This window comes from Manacus candei, unplaced genomic scaffold (assembly GCF_025592945.1).
Source record: "Manacus candei isolate 608988 ecotype Guabito, Panama unplaced genomic scaffold, ASM2559294v1 h1tg000053l, whole genome shotgun sequence".
Lineage (NCBI taxonomy): Eukaryota > Metazoa > Chordata > Aves > Passeriformes > Pipridae > Manacus > Manacus candei.
This window is the reverse complement of record NW_026138101.1, coordinates 3,906,512-3,924,317: the sequence shown is the minus strand read 5'-3', so window position 1 is coordinate 3,924,317 and position 17,806 is coordinate 3,906,512. Positions and strand designations below refer to the sequence as shown.

Sequence of the window (17,806 nt, the reverse complement as noted above, 5' to 3'; positions counted from 1 at the left end):
GAGAATTCTGCCAGCGTTCTTGGGCCATGATCAAGAAGTAGCGCCAAACTAATTTGATTTTCTCTGTTGATGGGAGTAATTGGCTTCAGAGACGGCGAGAAACACGCACAAGCGGCACGACACGACCGCACCTCAGCCGGGCGGCGGGAGGCGCAGAAGCCTCACGGGAGCCCCGCTCCCTCGGGGTCTGTGCCCGTGGCATCCGGGAACTAACTCCTGGGACACGCTAAGAGTGCCTGGGAAGGACCGAGGCCGCCCCCATGGAAGCTGCGAAGCCGCCCCAGGCTCCGATTCCGCGGAGGATCGCCCGCCGAAGCGCCGCGACCCCGCCCGGCCGCGGCCCGGCCCCCGCCCCTCCGCAAGATGGCGGCGCCCATTCAGCACGCCGCCTCCTCATTGGCAGCGCTCGAAGGGCTCCCCCAAGAAGCCGCGTTGCGAGTGGACGCCGCTGCACCGTCGCTATGGCAACCGCCCCGCCCTCGCTTCCTATTGGCCAAGCCGCGCGCGCAACCCGGGCAACCACCCGGCGCGGCGCGGGGTTGTTGTGAAGGGCCGGTTGTAGGCGGGGGGGTCCCGGTGCCGGTCCCGGTGCGGTGCCGCTGGGCCCCGCCGCCACCAGCGTCCAGACGATCCCCCACGGCGGCCCGAGGAGCGCTCCCGCCCCGTGATGTTCATCAGCGGTGAGGCCTCGCCCTCCGCCGCGCCGCCGCTCGGGAGGGTCTCGCCGTGACCGTGTTTGTGTGTGCCCGCAGGGCGGCCGGGGCAGCCCCGGTGCACGGCCCGGCCGTAGGACGCGCCAGCGGAGCGGAGCCTCACCGGGAGGAGGAGGGCGCTGCAGCCGTGCCCGCCCCAGGGGCGCCGCTCTGAGCCATGGCCGTGGCCGTCACCACGAAGACGGCGTGGAAGCTGCGTGAGTGCGGGGCGGGGGGTGGTATGAGCCAGCTCATCCCTGCCCTGGGTGTGGGATGAACGTTGCCGACTGGAATTTTTAACTCCTGGAAGCCTCGTTTGAAAACATAGCGGCACGGGAAATAGCGCAGCCTTGTCGCCAAAGGGTCACTCACGGCCTGTATCTTTTTCTGGTTGCTGCTAGCCCAAATGCCCGGCTGGCCCTGCGTGACTCCGATGTGGTACAAGAACAACGGAGGCAGTGAGGGATGGGGCACCTGTCTCGGGGCAGCCCTGGATGTACAGCTGGACTGGGGGATGAGAGGCTGGAGAACAGCCCTGTGGAAAGGGACCTGAGGGTCCTGGTCGATGGCAAGTTGGATATGAGCCACCAGTGTGCCCTGGTAGCCCCAAGGGTTGGATATTTGCCACCAGCGTGTCCTGGGATGCATCAGGCCCAGCATCACCAGCAGGTCAAGGGAGAGGATTGTTCTGCTCTGCTCTGTGCTGGTGCAGCCTCACCTCGAGTCCTGGGGGCAGATTTGGGCACCACAGTATAAAAAGGATGTAAAGCTTTTAAGGAGCATCCAAAGATGGTGAAGGGTCTAGAGGGAAGCTGTACAAGGAGCGGCTGAGGTCTCTTGGCTTGTTCAGCCTGGAGAAGAGGCAGAGGACTGAGGGCAGAGCTCACTGTGGGCTGCAGCTTCTTCACGAGGGGCAGTGGAGGGGCAGCTCCTATCTCTGCTCTCTGTGACCAGTGACAGGACCCGAGGGAACAGTTGGAGCTGTGCCAGAGGATATTAGGAAAAGGTTCTTCACTCATAGGGTGGTTGGGCACTGAACAGGCTCCCCAGGGAAGTCACAGCAGCAGCCCTGGCAGAGCTCAAGGAGCATTTGGACAACACTCTTGGGCACATGGTGGGATTTCTGTCCTGTGCAGGGCCAGGAGTTGGACTCAATGATCCTCGTGAGTGCCTTCTAGCTTAGGGTATTCTGTGGTTCAATGGAAAGCCCCCTTCAGAGTCCAGGTTGTGGCAGGGAATCCCCTCAGTGTCAGAGAGGAACCCCCAAACTTAGCCCATTTGGGGTTGTCCTTCATTGCTGCTCACTGGTTACAGAAGGTTCACTGAGCTCTTCGCTGCAGGAGGAATGAGTTTGCAGGGCCTGTGCGTCTCTCTTGAAATTGCTTTGCAAGAGACAGTAAGAATCTGCTGCTTTTATGTCCATTCTTTCTCTGAAGGAGCAGTAAACAGTTGCTGACTACCAATTTCTGTCTGCTTCGCTGGTCACTGGTGAGTTATTTCATGGGAGCTTTCGAGGAATGCTTAGAAGCAATGGAATGTGGTCATTTGTTGTAGATCTTTGATGTTTGTTATAGAAATTGGCCAGCAGAAATACAGTATCCTTGACTGGTAACACATGAAGGAGTCTGAGGTAGTTGACTTAGCAATTTTGTATCTTTTTGAGCAGAAAGCCAGTTTACTGTGTTATCTTCCCATGCCTGAAACTCCAGTCGTAGGAAAAGCTGGAAGTCGATCTATCTCCGTTCCCTAAGTGGGCAGAAGTTCTTGATCTTCATTTTTGTCAGACTCTGCCCCATCTTAACATCCTACTTAGAGCAAGAAGCATTCTGAGTGTTAGGAGTGTTTCAGCAATGCTAATTAGGAGTTTAGTGTTTCTGGGCTGGTGAGTGATAGCTGATGACAAGAAATGAAACAAAAAAGTTTGTGGGTTTAAGGAGATTTGTGGGGAAGCGGATGAACCTCTCTGGCCAAGGCAGACTCCTGATTATCACCTGGCTTTTGTGAACAAAGGGTTGGATGCTTCCCCAACGCTTATAAAGTTACAATATAATATTAAGAATGAAATCGAGGAAGGAAAAAGCAGAGCTGCTGACACACTCATTTCAGCAGCAATACTCTGCAGCTGTCCTTTCAATTTTAACTAGTGAGTTGTCTGTTAATGCTAATTGTACTGTTGGTTGCCTTCTAGTCCATGTTTTAAGAACACTTTGTTTTACCACTGTCATGTGGAAGTTTGGTCTTTCAACACAATAGAAGCATATTTTCAGATTTGCCCTTCGCATGTAGTTTATGGTCTGGTTACCTTTGTAATTTGAAAGGTGTTTCCCCAGCCCAGGTGAAAGCTGGGCCGTTTTGTTTTCAAAAAAGCACTCTGAGAGTTCGAGATCAAAGTACCTGTAATTATTGTTGCAGCTGTCTGATATCCTTTTGGATTAGTGTTGCGTGTAAAATGTTCAAATTGCTCCTCCCATCCAAACCGTCTGAATGAAAGCTGAATCAATGCTCCTGAGCCTTTTTTTACAAGTTTCATGACTATTAGGCATGCAAATGCATCTCCCAAAAGCCCCTGCCAAGAATTTGAGTGGAGTTAAAAGTCCACCGTGCAAATGAGATGTCTAAGCAAAGATGCTCATTCAGCTCCTCTTTTGCCCCAAATTGGTTTCTTTATGATGAGATTTCCATAGAGTTCTGCTGCTGCAGCATCAGAGCTTCCCCTTATCCCCCATTTTTTTAACAGTTTTGTAGCATTAATGAGATTTGTTCTTTTCTGCCCTTTTGGATAGACATTCACCCTCCTTTGTCACAGTTTCATGCTCTGCAGTGCTCAGTTTTGCCTGTATTAGTGGGTATGTAGCAAAGCCTCTGCCAAAGCTCAGGGAAGGGAGCTCCACCTCTCCCTGCTGCTGAGTCCAACTTTTTTTCTGGGTAGGGTAACAAACTGTACCACTGCTCATCTGCCAGTTCCTCTCAGGTTAGACTGTCTGCTGCTGCTGCTTTCTAGAACAGGATTAGAGAGCCTTCAACTAGGTGACTCTGGCTGCTGTGCATTATTGCAGGTAAGGGACCTTCTGTGCTCAGCGTGCTTCACTTGAGCAAATCTTTAAAAGCTCCTGAGCTGCTGCAAGTGGGAGAAGATGCTTTCTGTAAGCCATGTGAGCACTGGAGTCGTGAAGCTTTGGTCAGGAAATGTCTTAAGTGCAGCAGGCAGAGCTGAGAGAGAATGTTTCAAGCAAGATAATAGTGTGACTTCTTATCTGAACAGTGGGCTGCTGCAGGTTGTCTGTAGAAAACTGTAAAGTTTCTGGAGGAAGAATATTTTTTAGTGGTTTTGGAGCAATGAGAGGAAAATTGCTATACTAGTCTGTGATAACTGTTGGCTTTGTTTTGTGCAGAAGAGATCGTGGCCCACAGCAGCAATGTATCCTCAGTAGTCCTGGGAAAAGGTTCAGGCCGGATGTTGGCCACTGGAGGAGATGACTGTCGGGTCAACATATGGTCAGTTAGCAAGCCCAACTGCATCATGGTAAGAACAAGCCTGTTTTCAGCTTTTTGAGGTTTGGAGGGTGGGGAATGAGAGGAAAAGATTGTTGGGCTGTAGCCTGTGGGACTCGTGAATAGTTTACCAACACAAAGCTGGGTGACCAGATTCTAGCTGAAGATAAGGACAGAACTGGGTGCCTGGTGAGGCCCCTGCTCCAGAGAGATTTGGGGTGGCTGGGTGCTTGAGCTGGGCCAGTGCTTGCTCAGATAATGAATACTGTGCTTTATGTGTTACCAGGCTACAGATAATTAAAGGAAGAGTTTTGTATAAGATCACCTAGTTTTATAGTGCAGGCTACAGGGGCCAGTTTTATACCCTGGAGTTTGCAGTCATAGCAGGAGACATCCCCAGCAGGATGCATTCCCACCTGTCCCATGGTCCCTCACTGCCAGCACAAAGGTTGTCACAATAGTTTGCTGTAGGCTGGGGAGGAGGAATGCTGGGCAAGAGTGTTAGCAAGAGTAAGGTTACCCAGCAGCGGTCACTAAAGTGTGCCATAAATGTATTTAACAGATGTCTGTCCTGAATTGTATTTTTTTTCTTGAGTGGGTGTTGTGGAAAACCACCTTTAGCACATGCCCCTTGTAATTTGTTTAATTAACAGCACAGTAATGTTGTGGTATTGAAGGCATTGCTCTAGCCAGTGAGAACCTTGTGAGGGAGAACTCAGGGAAGTAGGATCAAAAAGGCTAAAAGGAGAATGTGTCTACTTTGTTTTTCCATTCTGTGTGTTTTGTCCTCTGAAATTCGTCTTTAGTGTTTATGGTTCCTGATGTTTCCATGCTGGGAAAGAAGGAGAAGTAAAATTGCAACTCAGGTTGAGTTTGAGCTGTGATTCTCACTAAGCAGAGGCAGTTGCCTGTAGAGTATGTAGGGGATTTCAATTGCACATGAAATCCTAAGACAGCCCCAGTAGAACAGGCAGCTTCCAGCTGGCGTTCCCAGCCTCTATATGTGTGGGAGACACAGAGCTGGCATAGCTATTTAAAAAGACATATTTGAGGATGGAGTAAAGCAGAGAATATTGCTTGATTGGCAAGCAAAAAGTCTGTAATGGTGGTATTGGTTTTCTGAAGTTAGTTCTAAATATTCTTGTGTTTTACTTAAATACAGGCCTTTTCAAAATAGTGATATAATTTGTAAACTTTCAGGTGCTCAAGGATGAAAGGAATACATACATGTGAATTACTGCCTTATGCCTCAAGTCAATTGGGACCATGTTATCACTGTGACACTCATTGCTGGCAGCAATGTGTGGCTCCTTCCCTATGTGAAGGCTCTGAAGTAGCCCTGCTTTTGCTCTTGCTTTGATTTTGTAACCAGTTCATGACACTTACATGACCCATTTAGAGAAAACATGGTGCCATTGTGCTTGCACAGCACAGTTTTTATGATGTAAGAATGTGTCAACCTTGTCTGGCCGTCCACACCTAATGTTTAACTGCCTGTGTCTCTGTTGATGCATCCTTTCAAAATTAGTCAGTGTGCTCCAGAAAGTGGGATAACGTGGAAGACGAGTGTGCCGTGCTATGTGCAGTGATGGGCTTTAGGGTGGCTGCTGAGGAGAAAGGACCAGGTCCCAGCTCATGGCTGGAGAGTTACCCCTCGAGGATGAACAATGCCATGGTTCATACAGGGCTGTGTCAGCAGCTGTTGACTGTGACTAATGGTTCTCTCTGCAGAGCTTGACAGGCCACACAACCCCCATTGAGAGCCTACAGGTCAATCCAAATGAGAAGCTCATTGTTGCAGGGTCCCGGTCAGGGTCCATTCGGGTTTGGGACCTGGAAGCTGCCAAAGGTACGTGTCCGTGAGGTTCTGCTTCTGTTAATGCACATTTTTTGGAGAACCCTTATACTTAGTATCTATGCTGACCCAGAAGGTTCCTGACTTAAGAAGGAGCAGGAGCCTGGCATTGCTTTCATCTTCATTTGCAGCCCTCTCAGAGGGCTTTTGTGCCATTCTACTGAGGCTGTAGAGCTGTGTATTCATGCTCAAGCAGAAATTTGAGCATGTACTGGGGACACTGATCTGAGGAACTAATTTCTATGGTTTTGACCTGAGTGTGTTGAAATCTACATTCCAGATCCTTTTCCATGCATGTACAGATAACTAGGTGTATAGAATTTGTATTCAGAGTCTCAGCTTAAAATAAACCTTAATAAAAGGATCCAAAACCAGATTGGAAGTTTTAAGTGTTTTAAGTTCTGCTTAAGTCCAGAATTCTCCCACTCACTAACCTCTTGTTCTCATTCTTAGGTTCTAACTTTTTTTTTTAACTCAAGCAATTTTTTCCTCTCCTGCTCTTGCATGAAATAGACAAAGACCTAATTTTTAATAAATAGTAAAAGCTATGAACTCAATGAGCTCTGATCCTTTAAAGACCGACTGTTGAGTCATGTTTTATTTATTGCATTTTCCTCAAATCCGAGAGTGAATTTGCAAAGCTGTCATAAATCACTTGAGTGCATTCCAGCAGGAATACCAGAAAATGAGTATTTCTTATAGGTTGCTACTTGCTCACAGAGGGAATGTGCAATGAAAATAGGCTTACACTGGCTGAGCTAAGAAGGCAAACCACAGATGGCGTCAGTAATGAAAAGCACTTCTGTCATTCAGACAGTTAGAATCAGTTCAGTTATGGAATAGTTTGGCATTACCAGTGGAGAGTAGCTGATCTGCCTGAATTTATTAGGAGACCTATGAACCAGTGTCTGTGCAAATGACCACTCCAGCTCTGACTCAAGAGCTAATTTCTGCCAAGGGAATCACCAAATGATGGAGAGGGATTGCCCTTGTTATTATCTGAGCAATTTTTCTTCCTCACAGTTGAGTTCTGCATTCGTCTCTCCTTGCAGAGATATGATCTACCAGTTCTACTGGTCTCTTCTGGTTTCCAGAATTACAAGGGCTGTTACTTGATGACTTCCTGAAACACTGATCGTTTCTTTGTCTCCTGCTTCCTAAGCGACCATTCCTGGTCTTTTGGATGCTTCTTGCAAGGGACAATTGAAGGAGTCCAGGGTGAATATTTGAACCTATGAGATGGTGCCTGGATGGGGTGCAGAGTCCCAGGAAAGGGTCTGTCTAATAGCACTGGAAGGTTAGTGCTGCAGGCAGTCAAATGTCCCTTTCACTTCCTGGCTAAAACTGTTCCTTCCCCAGCCCATTTTTCTGCTGTGTATCAAGTGGAAAGATGCTGCAGCAGCCTGCCAGCTGCCTCATTTTCAGAATGGAGACCTTTGGAGTTCTCTCCAGAGTTTCCATATGTAAGGACAGGACTTTCATTAGGATCACTGAACATGGGCCCTCTGTTGCTGTTTCTTTGCATTGCAAGGGTAAAGTCAGAAGCATTTCCATAAAATAATGTATCTGGAGAAATAAACAATATATATCATGTCTAATGTGTGTTGTATTAGCATGAGATTAATGGTGAGGATAGGATGGCTACACTTCTGAATGCTGTCTGGGGGAAATGAGCTGCTAAATATTTTCTCCCTATTCCTTCTCCCTACTCTACCTCTCCTTTTCCCAGTTCTTCGTACCTTACCGGGTCACAAAGCGAATATCTGCAGCCTTCATTTCCATCCTTTTGGAAGCTTTGTGGCATCTGGCTCTTTGGATACCAATATTAAGGTAAAACCCAACTTCCACTAGAGATATTCCCCTCTTTACTTTGTTTTGAACAGTGCCAGAAGTGTTGGTAGATGCTGCAAATCGTCATTTCCGTGTGTGGGCAGGTGTGTTTGTGAGTGCTTGTGAAATCCCTGCGTGTGTTTTCACAGCAGTAGCTCATGAGTGTGACTCTTCTGGTGTGGAATGTGGCTCTGAGTAAGGTGCCAGCCAAGACCTGGTGTCAGCAAGCACAAGTGTCCTGGTTGCCGTGGGTTGTGTCAGGCTGGTATTTGGCTGTCAGAATTGAGCTGCTGTAGTGTGAAATACTTTAGAAGAGTGATTCTTGCTTGGAGATTTAGGTTAGAAAACATCCCTGAGGCAAAGAGGGGTTCAGCAGCCCCTTCGTTCTGCAGTGTGTTAGCTTGGTGACAGGGAGAGCTCTTGTTCTGGCAGGACCTTTGGGCTCCCTACATATTGCTTCAAACATATAATTTGTTTGCTTTTCTTCCCTGTAGCTCTGGGATGTAAGAAGAAAAGGCTGTATCTTCACATTCAAGGTAAAATGCTGCATTATTTTCAGGCAAAGAGGGGAGAAAGCTTTCTGTTGAGGACTTGTGAGCAAACCTTAAAGTGATTATGTACAAATAACTTCCTAGTTTTCCAGCATGAGAATAAGATCTGCATGATTTGTGAAGTGGCCTTGCTCATTTCAGGGTCACACAGAAGCAGTTCGATGTCTTCGCTTTAGCCCTGATGGGAAGTGGGTGGCCTCTGCTGCTGATGATCACACTGTAAAGGTAATTTATTGTGACACCCTCCTTATGTGCTTGTGGCATGTGGGAATGCTGGGATCTTTTCATCAGGCATTACCAGCACTCACTCATAAATGCCTTTAGTTCATTAGGCAGCTGGCTGAGCCCTGTGGCTTTGCAAGGACCAGTCTGTTTATGGGCATCCTGTCCAGTAGCCCCCAGAAAATTGCTGCATGTGTTGAAATGCACTTACCTAATAGACATGTTGGCACTGTGAGCATGAAAGTTCAAGTTTTGGTGGTGGTAGAGTTGTGATACCTGAACAGTGGCCTTGGTTCTCTCAGTAAACCTTACAGAATGAATTGTCTACAAGCATGTTGCTTCATCACACCGATTTCTGGCTCTGCTCAGTTAATTCAGTAGGGGTGTGTTATCATACACATTGCACGTGATTACCAGCCTGAAAATTGCTGCCAGGGCTGAGCAGAGCAAGAGAAGGAGTTCAGAAAAGTATCAACTGAAGCAGTGTTGTCTCAGTGTTGTCTCATGTGGGCTATGAGGGAATGCAGATGAAGGACTAATTTTATTTTTGGTTTCACGTGAAATGAACTGAGGAGTCATTTCACTGGATTTTTAAGTGGAGACTAGAACACAGAAAGAAGGAATTGCTGAGGGAGTCAGAGCTTTTGGATTTTTGTTTACTTTTGAGATATAGTTTGTGGGGACAGGTGGAACTGCTGTATTTTATCTTAGTCTCTAAATATAAACCAGAAACTTCTGGGGGACAAATTACATGGAAAATTTAAAAGATAACATCAAAACAACCCAAAAATACTGCCTTAAATGACTGGGATAGTACTTTTTCCCTGATCATTGCTTTCTTTGACAGACTTGAGTTTGTTCTTGGAGGAGGGAAGGATTAGAAAGTTGCCAGTACAAGGAAATCCTGAGTGTGTTGGAAATTTCTAACATTAAATCTCTTCAAGTGTCCCTCTGTTCTTTCTTCCTTTCAGCTGTGGGATCTGACTGCTGGGAAGTTAATGTTTGAGTTTACAGGACACACTGGCCCAGTAAATGTTGTTGAATTCCATCCCAATGAATACCTTTTGGCTTCTGGCAGCTCTGACAGGTACATAAGGGGAGGGAGAAAGATGGGAAATGTATGTCTGTTCTCTTTCTTGATGCTCTTCCTTGCAGGAACATGGGAAATAGGAATGTCACACAACTCTAACCAGCAGGACGCCCCATCTGTGCTGGGCAGAACATGAGGATCTTGGCTTCTCATCCAAAATTGATGGCACCTTCTGCCACACTAGGAACCAATGCGTAGCCTCAAGCATCTCACTAATCCAGCTGACATCCTGTGTGAACAGCAGGCAGCCCTGCTTAGCTAACAGAGTGTTTTCTTAGTTCTGGGTCAGCTCTAAATGCCCATCCATGTCTAGAGGCTCTAAACATCTCTGTCTGGATTCACAGATCTTAGCTAGACTCGCCTGTGTAGGGTCACCATTCGTGCCCAATGCTGGAAGTCATTCTAGCTATTAGTGTTTTGTTAAATCCTGGATCCTACAGTGATTTCTAGAGGGATGAGCAACTTTGTTCTGTTGTGTGTACAGGACTGTTCGGTTCTGGGACTTGGAGAAGTTTCAAGTTGTGAGCTGTATCGAAGAGGAGGCTACTCCTGTCAGGTACATTCAGTTCCTACTCAAGTGTGCTAGGGATTGACTAAAGTGGGGGTGAAGAGAGGATTTCCTCAGAGAGAGGAAACTTACTGGGGAGAAGTTTGGGCTGCTGGAGATGTTGCACAGGCCCACCAGGCTGCCCAGGTGAACACCAGATCAGAAGGTTCGTTGTTACAAACGGAGTGGGAGATGTTCAGTGCAGTCAGGGGCCCACAGGGAATGAGCAAGGTGGGAATGCTGTGCCTGATTCTCCACCCACTTTCCTCCCAGGTGTGTGCTCTTCAACCCAGATGGCTGCTGCTTGTACAGTGGCTTCCAGGATTCGCTGCGTGTGTACGGCTGGGAGCCAGAGCGCTGTTTTGATGTGGTCTTGGTGAACTGGGGAAAAGTAGCTGACTTATCTATCAGCAACAACCAGCTGGTAAGCCACTGCTCCTGAGGCTGGGGGAGGCAGCTGGGAGATAAAAGATAAAATCCTCCTGCCTTCTTGCAGGCCTTCTGACCTTTAAGCTTGGATCAGACTGTGAGTGGCCAGGGCTTGCAGTGTGCCCAGCCCTTAGACAAAGGTTGTGGGCTTTTGCTTTCAGCAGCCTTAGCTCCACTTTGGCTTCTGGAGGAAAGAACTGGGGCTTGGTTTGACCAGTATTTAGAAGCTATGCTTGGCAAGAGTTTTATCCAAGCCTTTCACAAATCATTGGCAACTTTAAGTTGAAAAAACCAAAGCACTGAACTGAGCAATCCTCAAGCATGGTTGCTCATGGTCACTCCATCCTGCCTGTTCTCAAAAAGGTTGGTGTGCACCCTGCTCCCCGGTGAATCACCTTGACCTCTTGCCTCTGCAGATAGGAGTTTCCTTTGCACAAAGCACAGTCTCTTCCTTCGTTGTGGATCTCAGCAGAGTCCCAAAGTCAGATTCTGTTCCTCATGGGCTGATCAGGGACGACCAGCCTCTTGTGCCACCTACCCCCACAGGGTCCTCCCTTCGCCGCATCTATGACAGGCCCTCAACGAGCTGCACCAAGCCACAGAGGTAAGGGAGGCTGCTGGCTTGTTGAACTTCGAGGTTCTAAGGAAATGTACCAGGAACTCAGTGCTCTCTGTCTCTCTGACAACATGACTTCCCATGACATCATCTCTTTTTCCACAGCAGAGTAAAGCACAACTCAGAGAGTGAGAGGCACAGTCCTAGCAGTGAAGATGACCGGGATGAGAAGGAATCAAAGGCTGAGATCAAGAACCAGGAGGATTACAAAGAGATCTTCCAGCCCAAGAATGCGATCTGTCAGTACCAGGGTTTATTGTGCTTTTGAGTTGTGTTTGGATTTGAGCTGAAGATGCTAAACTGGTTCAGTAGATCTGAACTGTGGCTCACCATAACAGAGACTTTACCTGTGACTGGAGAATTTAGAAAACTTTATTATTCTTTAATATTCTTTAATATTCTCTTTGGACACTGAACCACAGATCATGTTGGTGAATGGCTGGAAGGTGGTACCTTTACTAGGGTGCAGTGATGTCTGGTTAAAGCCTGGCTCAGAATCCAGAGCTCCCTTGTAAACGTGTTGCCTTCCTGTCCTGATTAGGGTGTTACGGGAATTTTATTAGCTTAAAATTTTGTTTTGTATAAGGTCAGCAGCCTTCATTAAAGATGAAAGGCAAAAGGTTTTGTTAAAGCAGACACTGATGTTTAGGAGATGTTGTGCAATGCCCTTTCTAAGGAATTCATAGCCATTGTTTTTATTTACTTATATAAGTCAGTTTAACAGGAGCTGATTTTTTTTCTAGTATCATTTATTGTGACAGTGCCTTTTCTCATGTTTCACACCTCTACAGCAGCAATGAACCACAGGGTCAGTTTTGTCCCTCCCATCCATGAAGGCTGAAAGCCTTTGGCTAAACTCAACAATAGTGTCAAGGTCCAAAAGAGATAACTCTGCTTGTTGTATCACTGATTACCCTCATGTGTGGAGTTGTTGGAGATCTCTCAGCTCCAAGGTTGATTTAATCACTAATCTGTAGCCTTGGATGCTCCTTCACTTGTTTATTTTTTAAATTTTATTCTGTAGGCCGAACTCCTCCTCGAAATGAGCCCTTTCCAGCCCCTCCTGAGGATGGTGAGTATGGAAATAACCCCTTGGTGGGAATGGGGTTAATGGCCCTCAGGAGAGGGAGAGCTGCATGTCTGCAGAAACGGCTCCTTGTAGTCTAGCTATACAGAACCTTTGCTCTCAGCCCTTGAGAGGAACACTCAGTGTCTGTTTCCCACTCCTTTTCATCTCGGTAGAGCCTGTAGCTGCAAAGGAAGCAGCGAAGCCCAGCCAAGCTGCGGATGTCCAGACCTCGCTGCCAAAGCAGGAGCTTGTATGTACTGTGTGATCTGTGGTGGCTGTTTGTGCTCCCTCTGTGAATGATGTGTGAGTGCTCGAGACTGTGATTTCTACTCAGGCTGATTTGTTACTGAGGGGCAGTAAAGTGCAGCTCCAGGCTTTGTCCTGCTGGGTGTCATCCCTGAGCAGTGGAATCAAGGCCAGGCCTCTGACAGGGGATGGGTCTGTTGTTTTTGTTTGCTATTTGCTCTTGCAGTGGTGTTTCTCCTTGCATCTCAAAATTGGGACACTGAAGAGAACCAAGCACCAGGTTTCTGCAAGTGCTTGAATTGAGGCCGTTTTGTTGCCAAAATTGTGAGCAGCTGATGGGCCAGTATCCATTATACTGGCTTCTTTAGAATTCTCTCAGCCTTCAGGCTGGCCACAGCCCATTGCCCTAATTTCAGATCATCATAAGAGTAACAGCACTTGGCACTTCTGCTGGGGCATCACCATGTTCTTTACAAACCTTAATTACATCTTGGTGTGTACCTGAGTGATACTTTATTACCTCTTAAACTATGCTAGCAAACTGGAGACTGCTTCTGCCTTAGGACCCTGCTGTGAGAGGAAAGCAGGTTAGAAATAAAGGTCATCAGAGTAGGGCCAGACTGTTGCTGCTAGAGCTTTCATCCCAATTTCTCCTTCAGCCTGATCCAGTCCAGAGGCCACCGATAGCCTCCTCAACTTCTTCGACCAGAACAGAGCCATCGGTGATTCCTGCAGCCAGGAATGAGCCCATTGGCCTGAAGGCCTCTGACTTTCTACCAGTAAGTGTCTCTGGATGATGGTTTCCAGCTGATGTCTGTGTTGGGTGGCATCAGAAAGGGGGTTCTCTGAGGTGCCCCCATTGTGACTGGCAGCAGGGAGGTGTGAACACAGCAGTGTTGAACCCTGCTCACAAACAACATGTTGCCAAAGCAGAAAGCAAAGGGTGAGACAGTCACTGAACAATTCCACATACTAGGCAGTGATTCATTTAGAAAACTGGTGTCTGCCATTACATGGACATGATAATTTTACAGGAATCTCTGCCTCTTGCATCTTGGAGGCCTCTTGGTCTCTCTTGGGAAGGGTATTCCCTTGTCCTAGAAAAGGAGAAAGACCAGAGCATCCTAATGATCCCAAACTCTAAATGTGGTTCCAGCATGGCATGGGCAGGAATCAAATTGAGAGTCTAATAAATTGTGTAAGATTTATACTTTGTAATAAAATCTGCTGATTCCAGATTAATGTTCCACGTAAAAAATAGGGTTTACGTGAATGAAGTTCTTCATCAAAACATAGTGGGTTTGGAAACTTACTTTAAATTCACCTTTTTTTGGAGAGTTTTTCCAAAGCTTCAAATGTGTTTGTGATTGACATAGTAGAAAAAGCAGAAAAGAAGTAACTGAGGTCAGAACAAATTGGGCATTTCCATTCAAAGGCCAGAGAAAGCTCTCACCCTTCTGTGCCATGCTGCTCTGTAATTGGTGTCTGTACTTCCAGGCTGTGAAAAACCAAAGCCAGACCGAGCTTGTGGATGAGGAAGCCATGTCCCAGATCAGGAAGGGCCACGAGACCATGTGTGTGGTGCTCACCAGCCGCCACAAGAATCTGGACACCGTGCGGGCTGTATGGAGCACCAGTGACATCAAGGCAAGGATGTGGAGATACCTGAGGCTCCTGAGGGGAGCAGCTGAGCAGCTCTGCTTGTCTGGGGCTGATTCTATCTCACAAAGAACGTGGGGTCTCACAGGTCTTGTCCCCAGGGGTGCACCACAGAGTGCCTCTGCGTCCCACCTGAGGCTGAACAGTCACAAAGAAAGGTGGAGAAAACTTTGCCACTGAGAGAGTTCTCTTCCCAAGCCAGCTTCACATTTCCTCTACCTTGTTTTGGAAAAGGAGCGCTTGATACTAATTTGCTTTAGCCCAACCAGTTTGAGCTTTGCAATAGAAGACTTTTTCTTCTCCTTCTCTCTCAGAACTCTCTGGACTCTGCAGTGGCAATCAACGATCTGTCTGTTGTTGTGGACCTCTTGAATATTGTCAACCAAAAAGCGTGAGTCCTGGGTGAGGGCAGCCCCTGGGATAGTTGAGAACCATCTGGCTGGGAGTTGGGAGCGCTGCCTTGGACCTGCCTTGTGTCTAGTGGGCTGTGGCAGCATGAAATGCACGTGCCAGTAGTCACATTTTCAAGCCTGCAGTGCCAGGACCTGCTGGAGTTGTTTGGGGCCAAGGAAAATCAAAGTCTTGGGGCTTCATAAACTGATTGTGCTGAGAGTCAATGAAATTTGTAAGAACCTGCCACTTTCTCTCACGAGGGGGAGTCAGTGAACTTGCTCAGTGAACTTGAGTGTTGCTGCCTGGGCATTTTGCTATAAAGTGTTATTTGTGTTGACTCAGATTTATAAAGCTTCAGTCTCCAGTCTCAGGATGTGTCCTTTTCTTTTCAGGTCTCTCTGGAAGCTGGATTTGTGTACTATAGTCCTGCCGCAGATAGAAAAACTGCTCCAAAGTAAATATGAAAGGTGAGGCCCCAAGAACATGGTGTGATTGGGGGACAGGGTGTAGATAGTGATAAGGGAGCTGCACTGGGCATTTTGTACCTGAAAGAAAATCCTGAGAAATCACAACAGATACAGTATAATGCTGATACGATGCCTGGAAAATAGCCATGGAGTTGCCAGGTGTGTGTGGGAAAAGATATGGAAAGTATGCATGGGCAGGAAGAGCAGGATAGTGGGATTTGGTGTAGGTGTGTTGGACTGAAGACAGCTCTGGCAGCCAGGAGGGATCGCATCAATGCAAAACAAATGGGCTTTGCTCACTGATGGGAGTGAAGCTGTCAGCTTGGGACAAGGGTAATGAAGTCCTGCAACAGCCCCAGAGACTCGTTGTTATGGGGCAAAAAAATTCAGCCTCTTTCTTAAGGTGAAGTTTCTGCTTTTCCTTCTTCTGGGAGAGAGGCTCCTGCCAGAGTCCCTTGGCAGGACATCTTTGCCCTTTAGCAAAGAGGTTCCACTTGGCAGGGTATGTGCCAGGACCTTTGGAACAGGCTTGCTTTGTCAAAGCCTTGGAACCAAGATGTATTGGCTGTTGCTCTTCCCTGGTTACAGGTGGTGGAGGGGGAGTTGTTTGAGGGCTATGTGTGGGGAGGACAGGAAGAAATTCAAAGGGGACCCAATGCTCTGTTTTTCAGTTATGTGCAGACTGGCTGCACATCCCTGAAACTCATTCTCCAGAGATTCCTGCCACTCATCACAGACATCCTTGCTGCACCACCTTCTGTTGGAGTGGACATCAGCAGAGAGGAAAGGTGAGGCACATGCTTCCTCTTGCTCCCTGTTGGAACCAACCTTTCTCTTGGGTGAGCTTTGTCCTCACCGTGGAGGCTCTGGTACTAGACTGGGCTTGCCTTCCCTTTGTCTGCAAACACCAAACCCTCATGCTCTGAGAAAAAGGCCAAGAGACTGTTTTTCCCTCTGTCACTGTGCATTGAGTCACACCTAAACAAAGTGTTGGGAGTAAAACCACCCTCTGGCTTCACCCTCTGCTTCACATGAGTTGGCAGCCAGGCCCTGGGTTTCCAGTTCATTCACAGGATAGCTCTGCTTTGAGAATTGGCCTTCAGAAAGCAGCACCTCCTTCCTCCCTGGTCTGTACTGCCAAAGGGGAAAGGGGAGTGAAAGAGCCCTTATGTGAATGCCATTCCCCTGTCTCATCAGGACATGGGCTGAATGCCTGGTGTTTGTCTGCAGAGCTCTGCTCAGATTTCAGCTTTTTCCAGGCCATTTGTGGGGCTTTCCTCTCCTGCTTGAATTGCCTTTCTGGCACTGCAGGAACAGGCACTTCTCTTAGGCAGCTGAGGTTTTATGCTGTGTCTGCTGTTGTTTTTTTGCAGGCTCCACAAATGCAAGCTGTGCTACAAGCAACTGAAAAACATCAGCAACGTTGTCAAGAACAAGTCTGGGCTCAGTGGCCGCCATGGAAGTGCCTTTCGGGAACTGCTTCTCCTCATGGCTGTCCTGGAGTAACAGCCACCACTTCCTCACGTGCAAATACAGGTGGCCAAGCTTCCCTCTGCTCGTGGTCTGGCTGGATTTCAGGTCTCTCCATGTGTCCATCTTTTCCCCCTGCCCCCCCTCCAGAATGGTAGGGAAGTGGAATCTGGCTGGCTGGTCGCCCACCCAGCCCCGGTGCCTTACGGGCTGGATGGAGGACCTGAATGGAGAGACGTGTGCTGTGTGAGGGGCCCTGGCGGCTTGAGGGCCCCGCAAAGACCTGTAGGGAAGCTGCTTCATTTCAGCTCTTCATCTCAGCATCAAGCTCTGGGCTGCTCTGTGTGCTGGCCGTTCCATGGCAGGACGGCTCCGAGCCTGCTGTCGCCCCTCCTTCCTGCCTGTGCTGTCCGTTCTTGTCGCTTGGCCCTGTGGGCCGGGGCTGGCTGGCCCCACTGTTGCTGTGCAGCGTGCTGAGGACTGCAGAGGCCGCCCCACAAACGCCTGCTGTGGGGTGGAGTGCCCTTTCCATACAGAAGGAACATCAGCTGCCGTGAGGGATCAGCTCCTTTGGCTTCATCCAACATGGGCAAGGACACCGTGCCGCCGCGCTGGTGCAGTCTCAAGGACCTGAACCAAGAGGAAACTGTCTCTTGGCTTCTCAAACATCCCTCCTGGCACCCGGGGATGCAGGAGATTAATATCTTCAGACTGTGCTGCAATCTGAGGTCTTCCTGGACCTGTGAGAATATGTGACTTAAGCAGGACTTGTCGTATGTGTTTGCCTTTGGGGGTGAGGATTTGGGAGGGTGGAGAAACAGAGGGACATGGACTGATTAATGTCTTTCTACATCCACTGGACCACTCTTAGAGGTTCATTTTTTGTTTTTTTCCCCCCAATAAATGTCTGTCAGAACCTTTCTGTCCCTCTTTCTTCTTTCCTCTGGGGAAAGAGGTTCCTGTTGGTGCTTCCCTGCTCTTCCCAGCCTGTCTCCCATTTTATACACTGGAGCCTGTTCTCCAGGAATCTGTAACTTAAATGAATTTTATTAAAATATTTGTAATTTTTTTTTTTTAAGTCGTGTTAAATGCCTGAATCTCTTGAAGTCTTGTTTAACATGGCACAGCTCCTGCCTGAGAGCACCCAGGAAAAGCAGGGCTCTGTTCCCTGCGTGTCC

General features: G+C 48.1%; 1 protein-coding gene across 2 annotated transcripts; it reads left to right on the top strand.

The window, feature by feature from the left end:
* The first annotated feature begins 504 nt into the window (after window positions 1–504).
* KATNB1 (katanin regulatory subunit B1) lies at window positions 505–17,706 on the top strand. Of its 2 annotated transcripts, XM_051801897.1 has the most exons (20): window positions 505–680; window positions 753–910; window positions 4,085–4,215; window positions 5,916–6,033; window positions 7,769–7,869; window positions 8,364–8,405; window positions 8,562–8,645; window positions 9,614–9,729; window positions 10,217–10,288; window positions 10,553–10,703; window positions 11,125–11,312; window positions 11,430–11,563; window positions 12,349–12,396; window positions 12,567–12,643; window positions 13,299–13,418; window positions 14,137–14,286; window positions 14,613–14,689; window positions 15,084–15,158; window positions 15,830–15,946; window positions 16,532–17,706. In XM_051801897.1, exons 2-20 carry the CDS (start codon window positions 871–873, stop codon window positions 16,662–16,664), a joined length of 1,974 nt encoding a protein of 657 aa, XP_051657857.1. In that variant the 5' UTR covers window positions 505–680; window positions 753–870; the 3' UTR covers window positions 16,665–17,706. The 2 variants fall into 2 exon arrangements, with proteins under 2 accessions (XP_051657857.1, XP_051657858.1); XM_051801898.1 differs by having other exon boundaries at window positions 505–910; window positions 11,433–11,563.
* The last annotated feature ends 100 nt before the right edge of the window (window positions 17,707–17,806 follow it).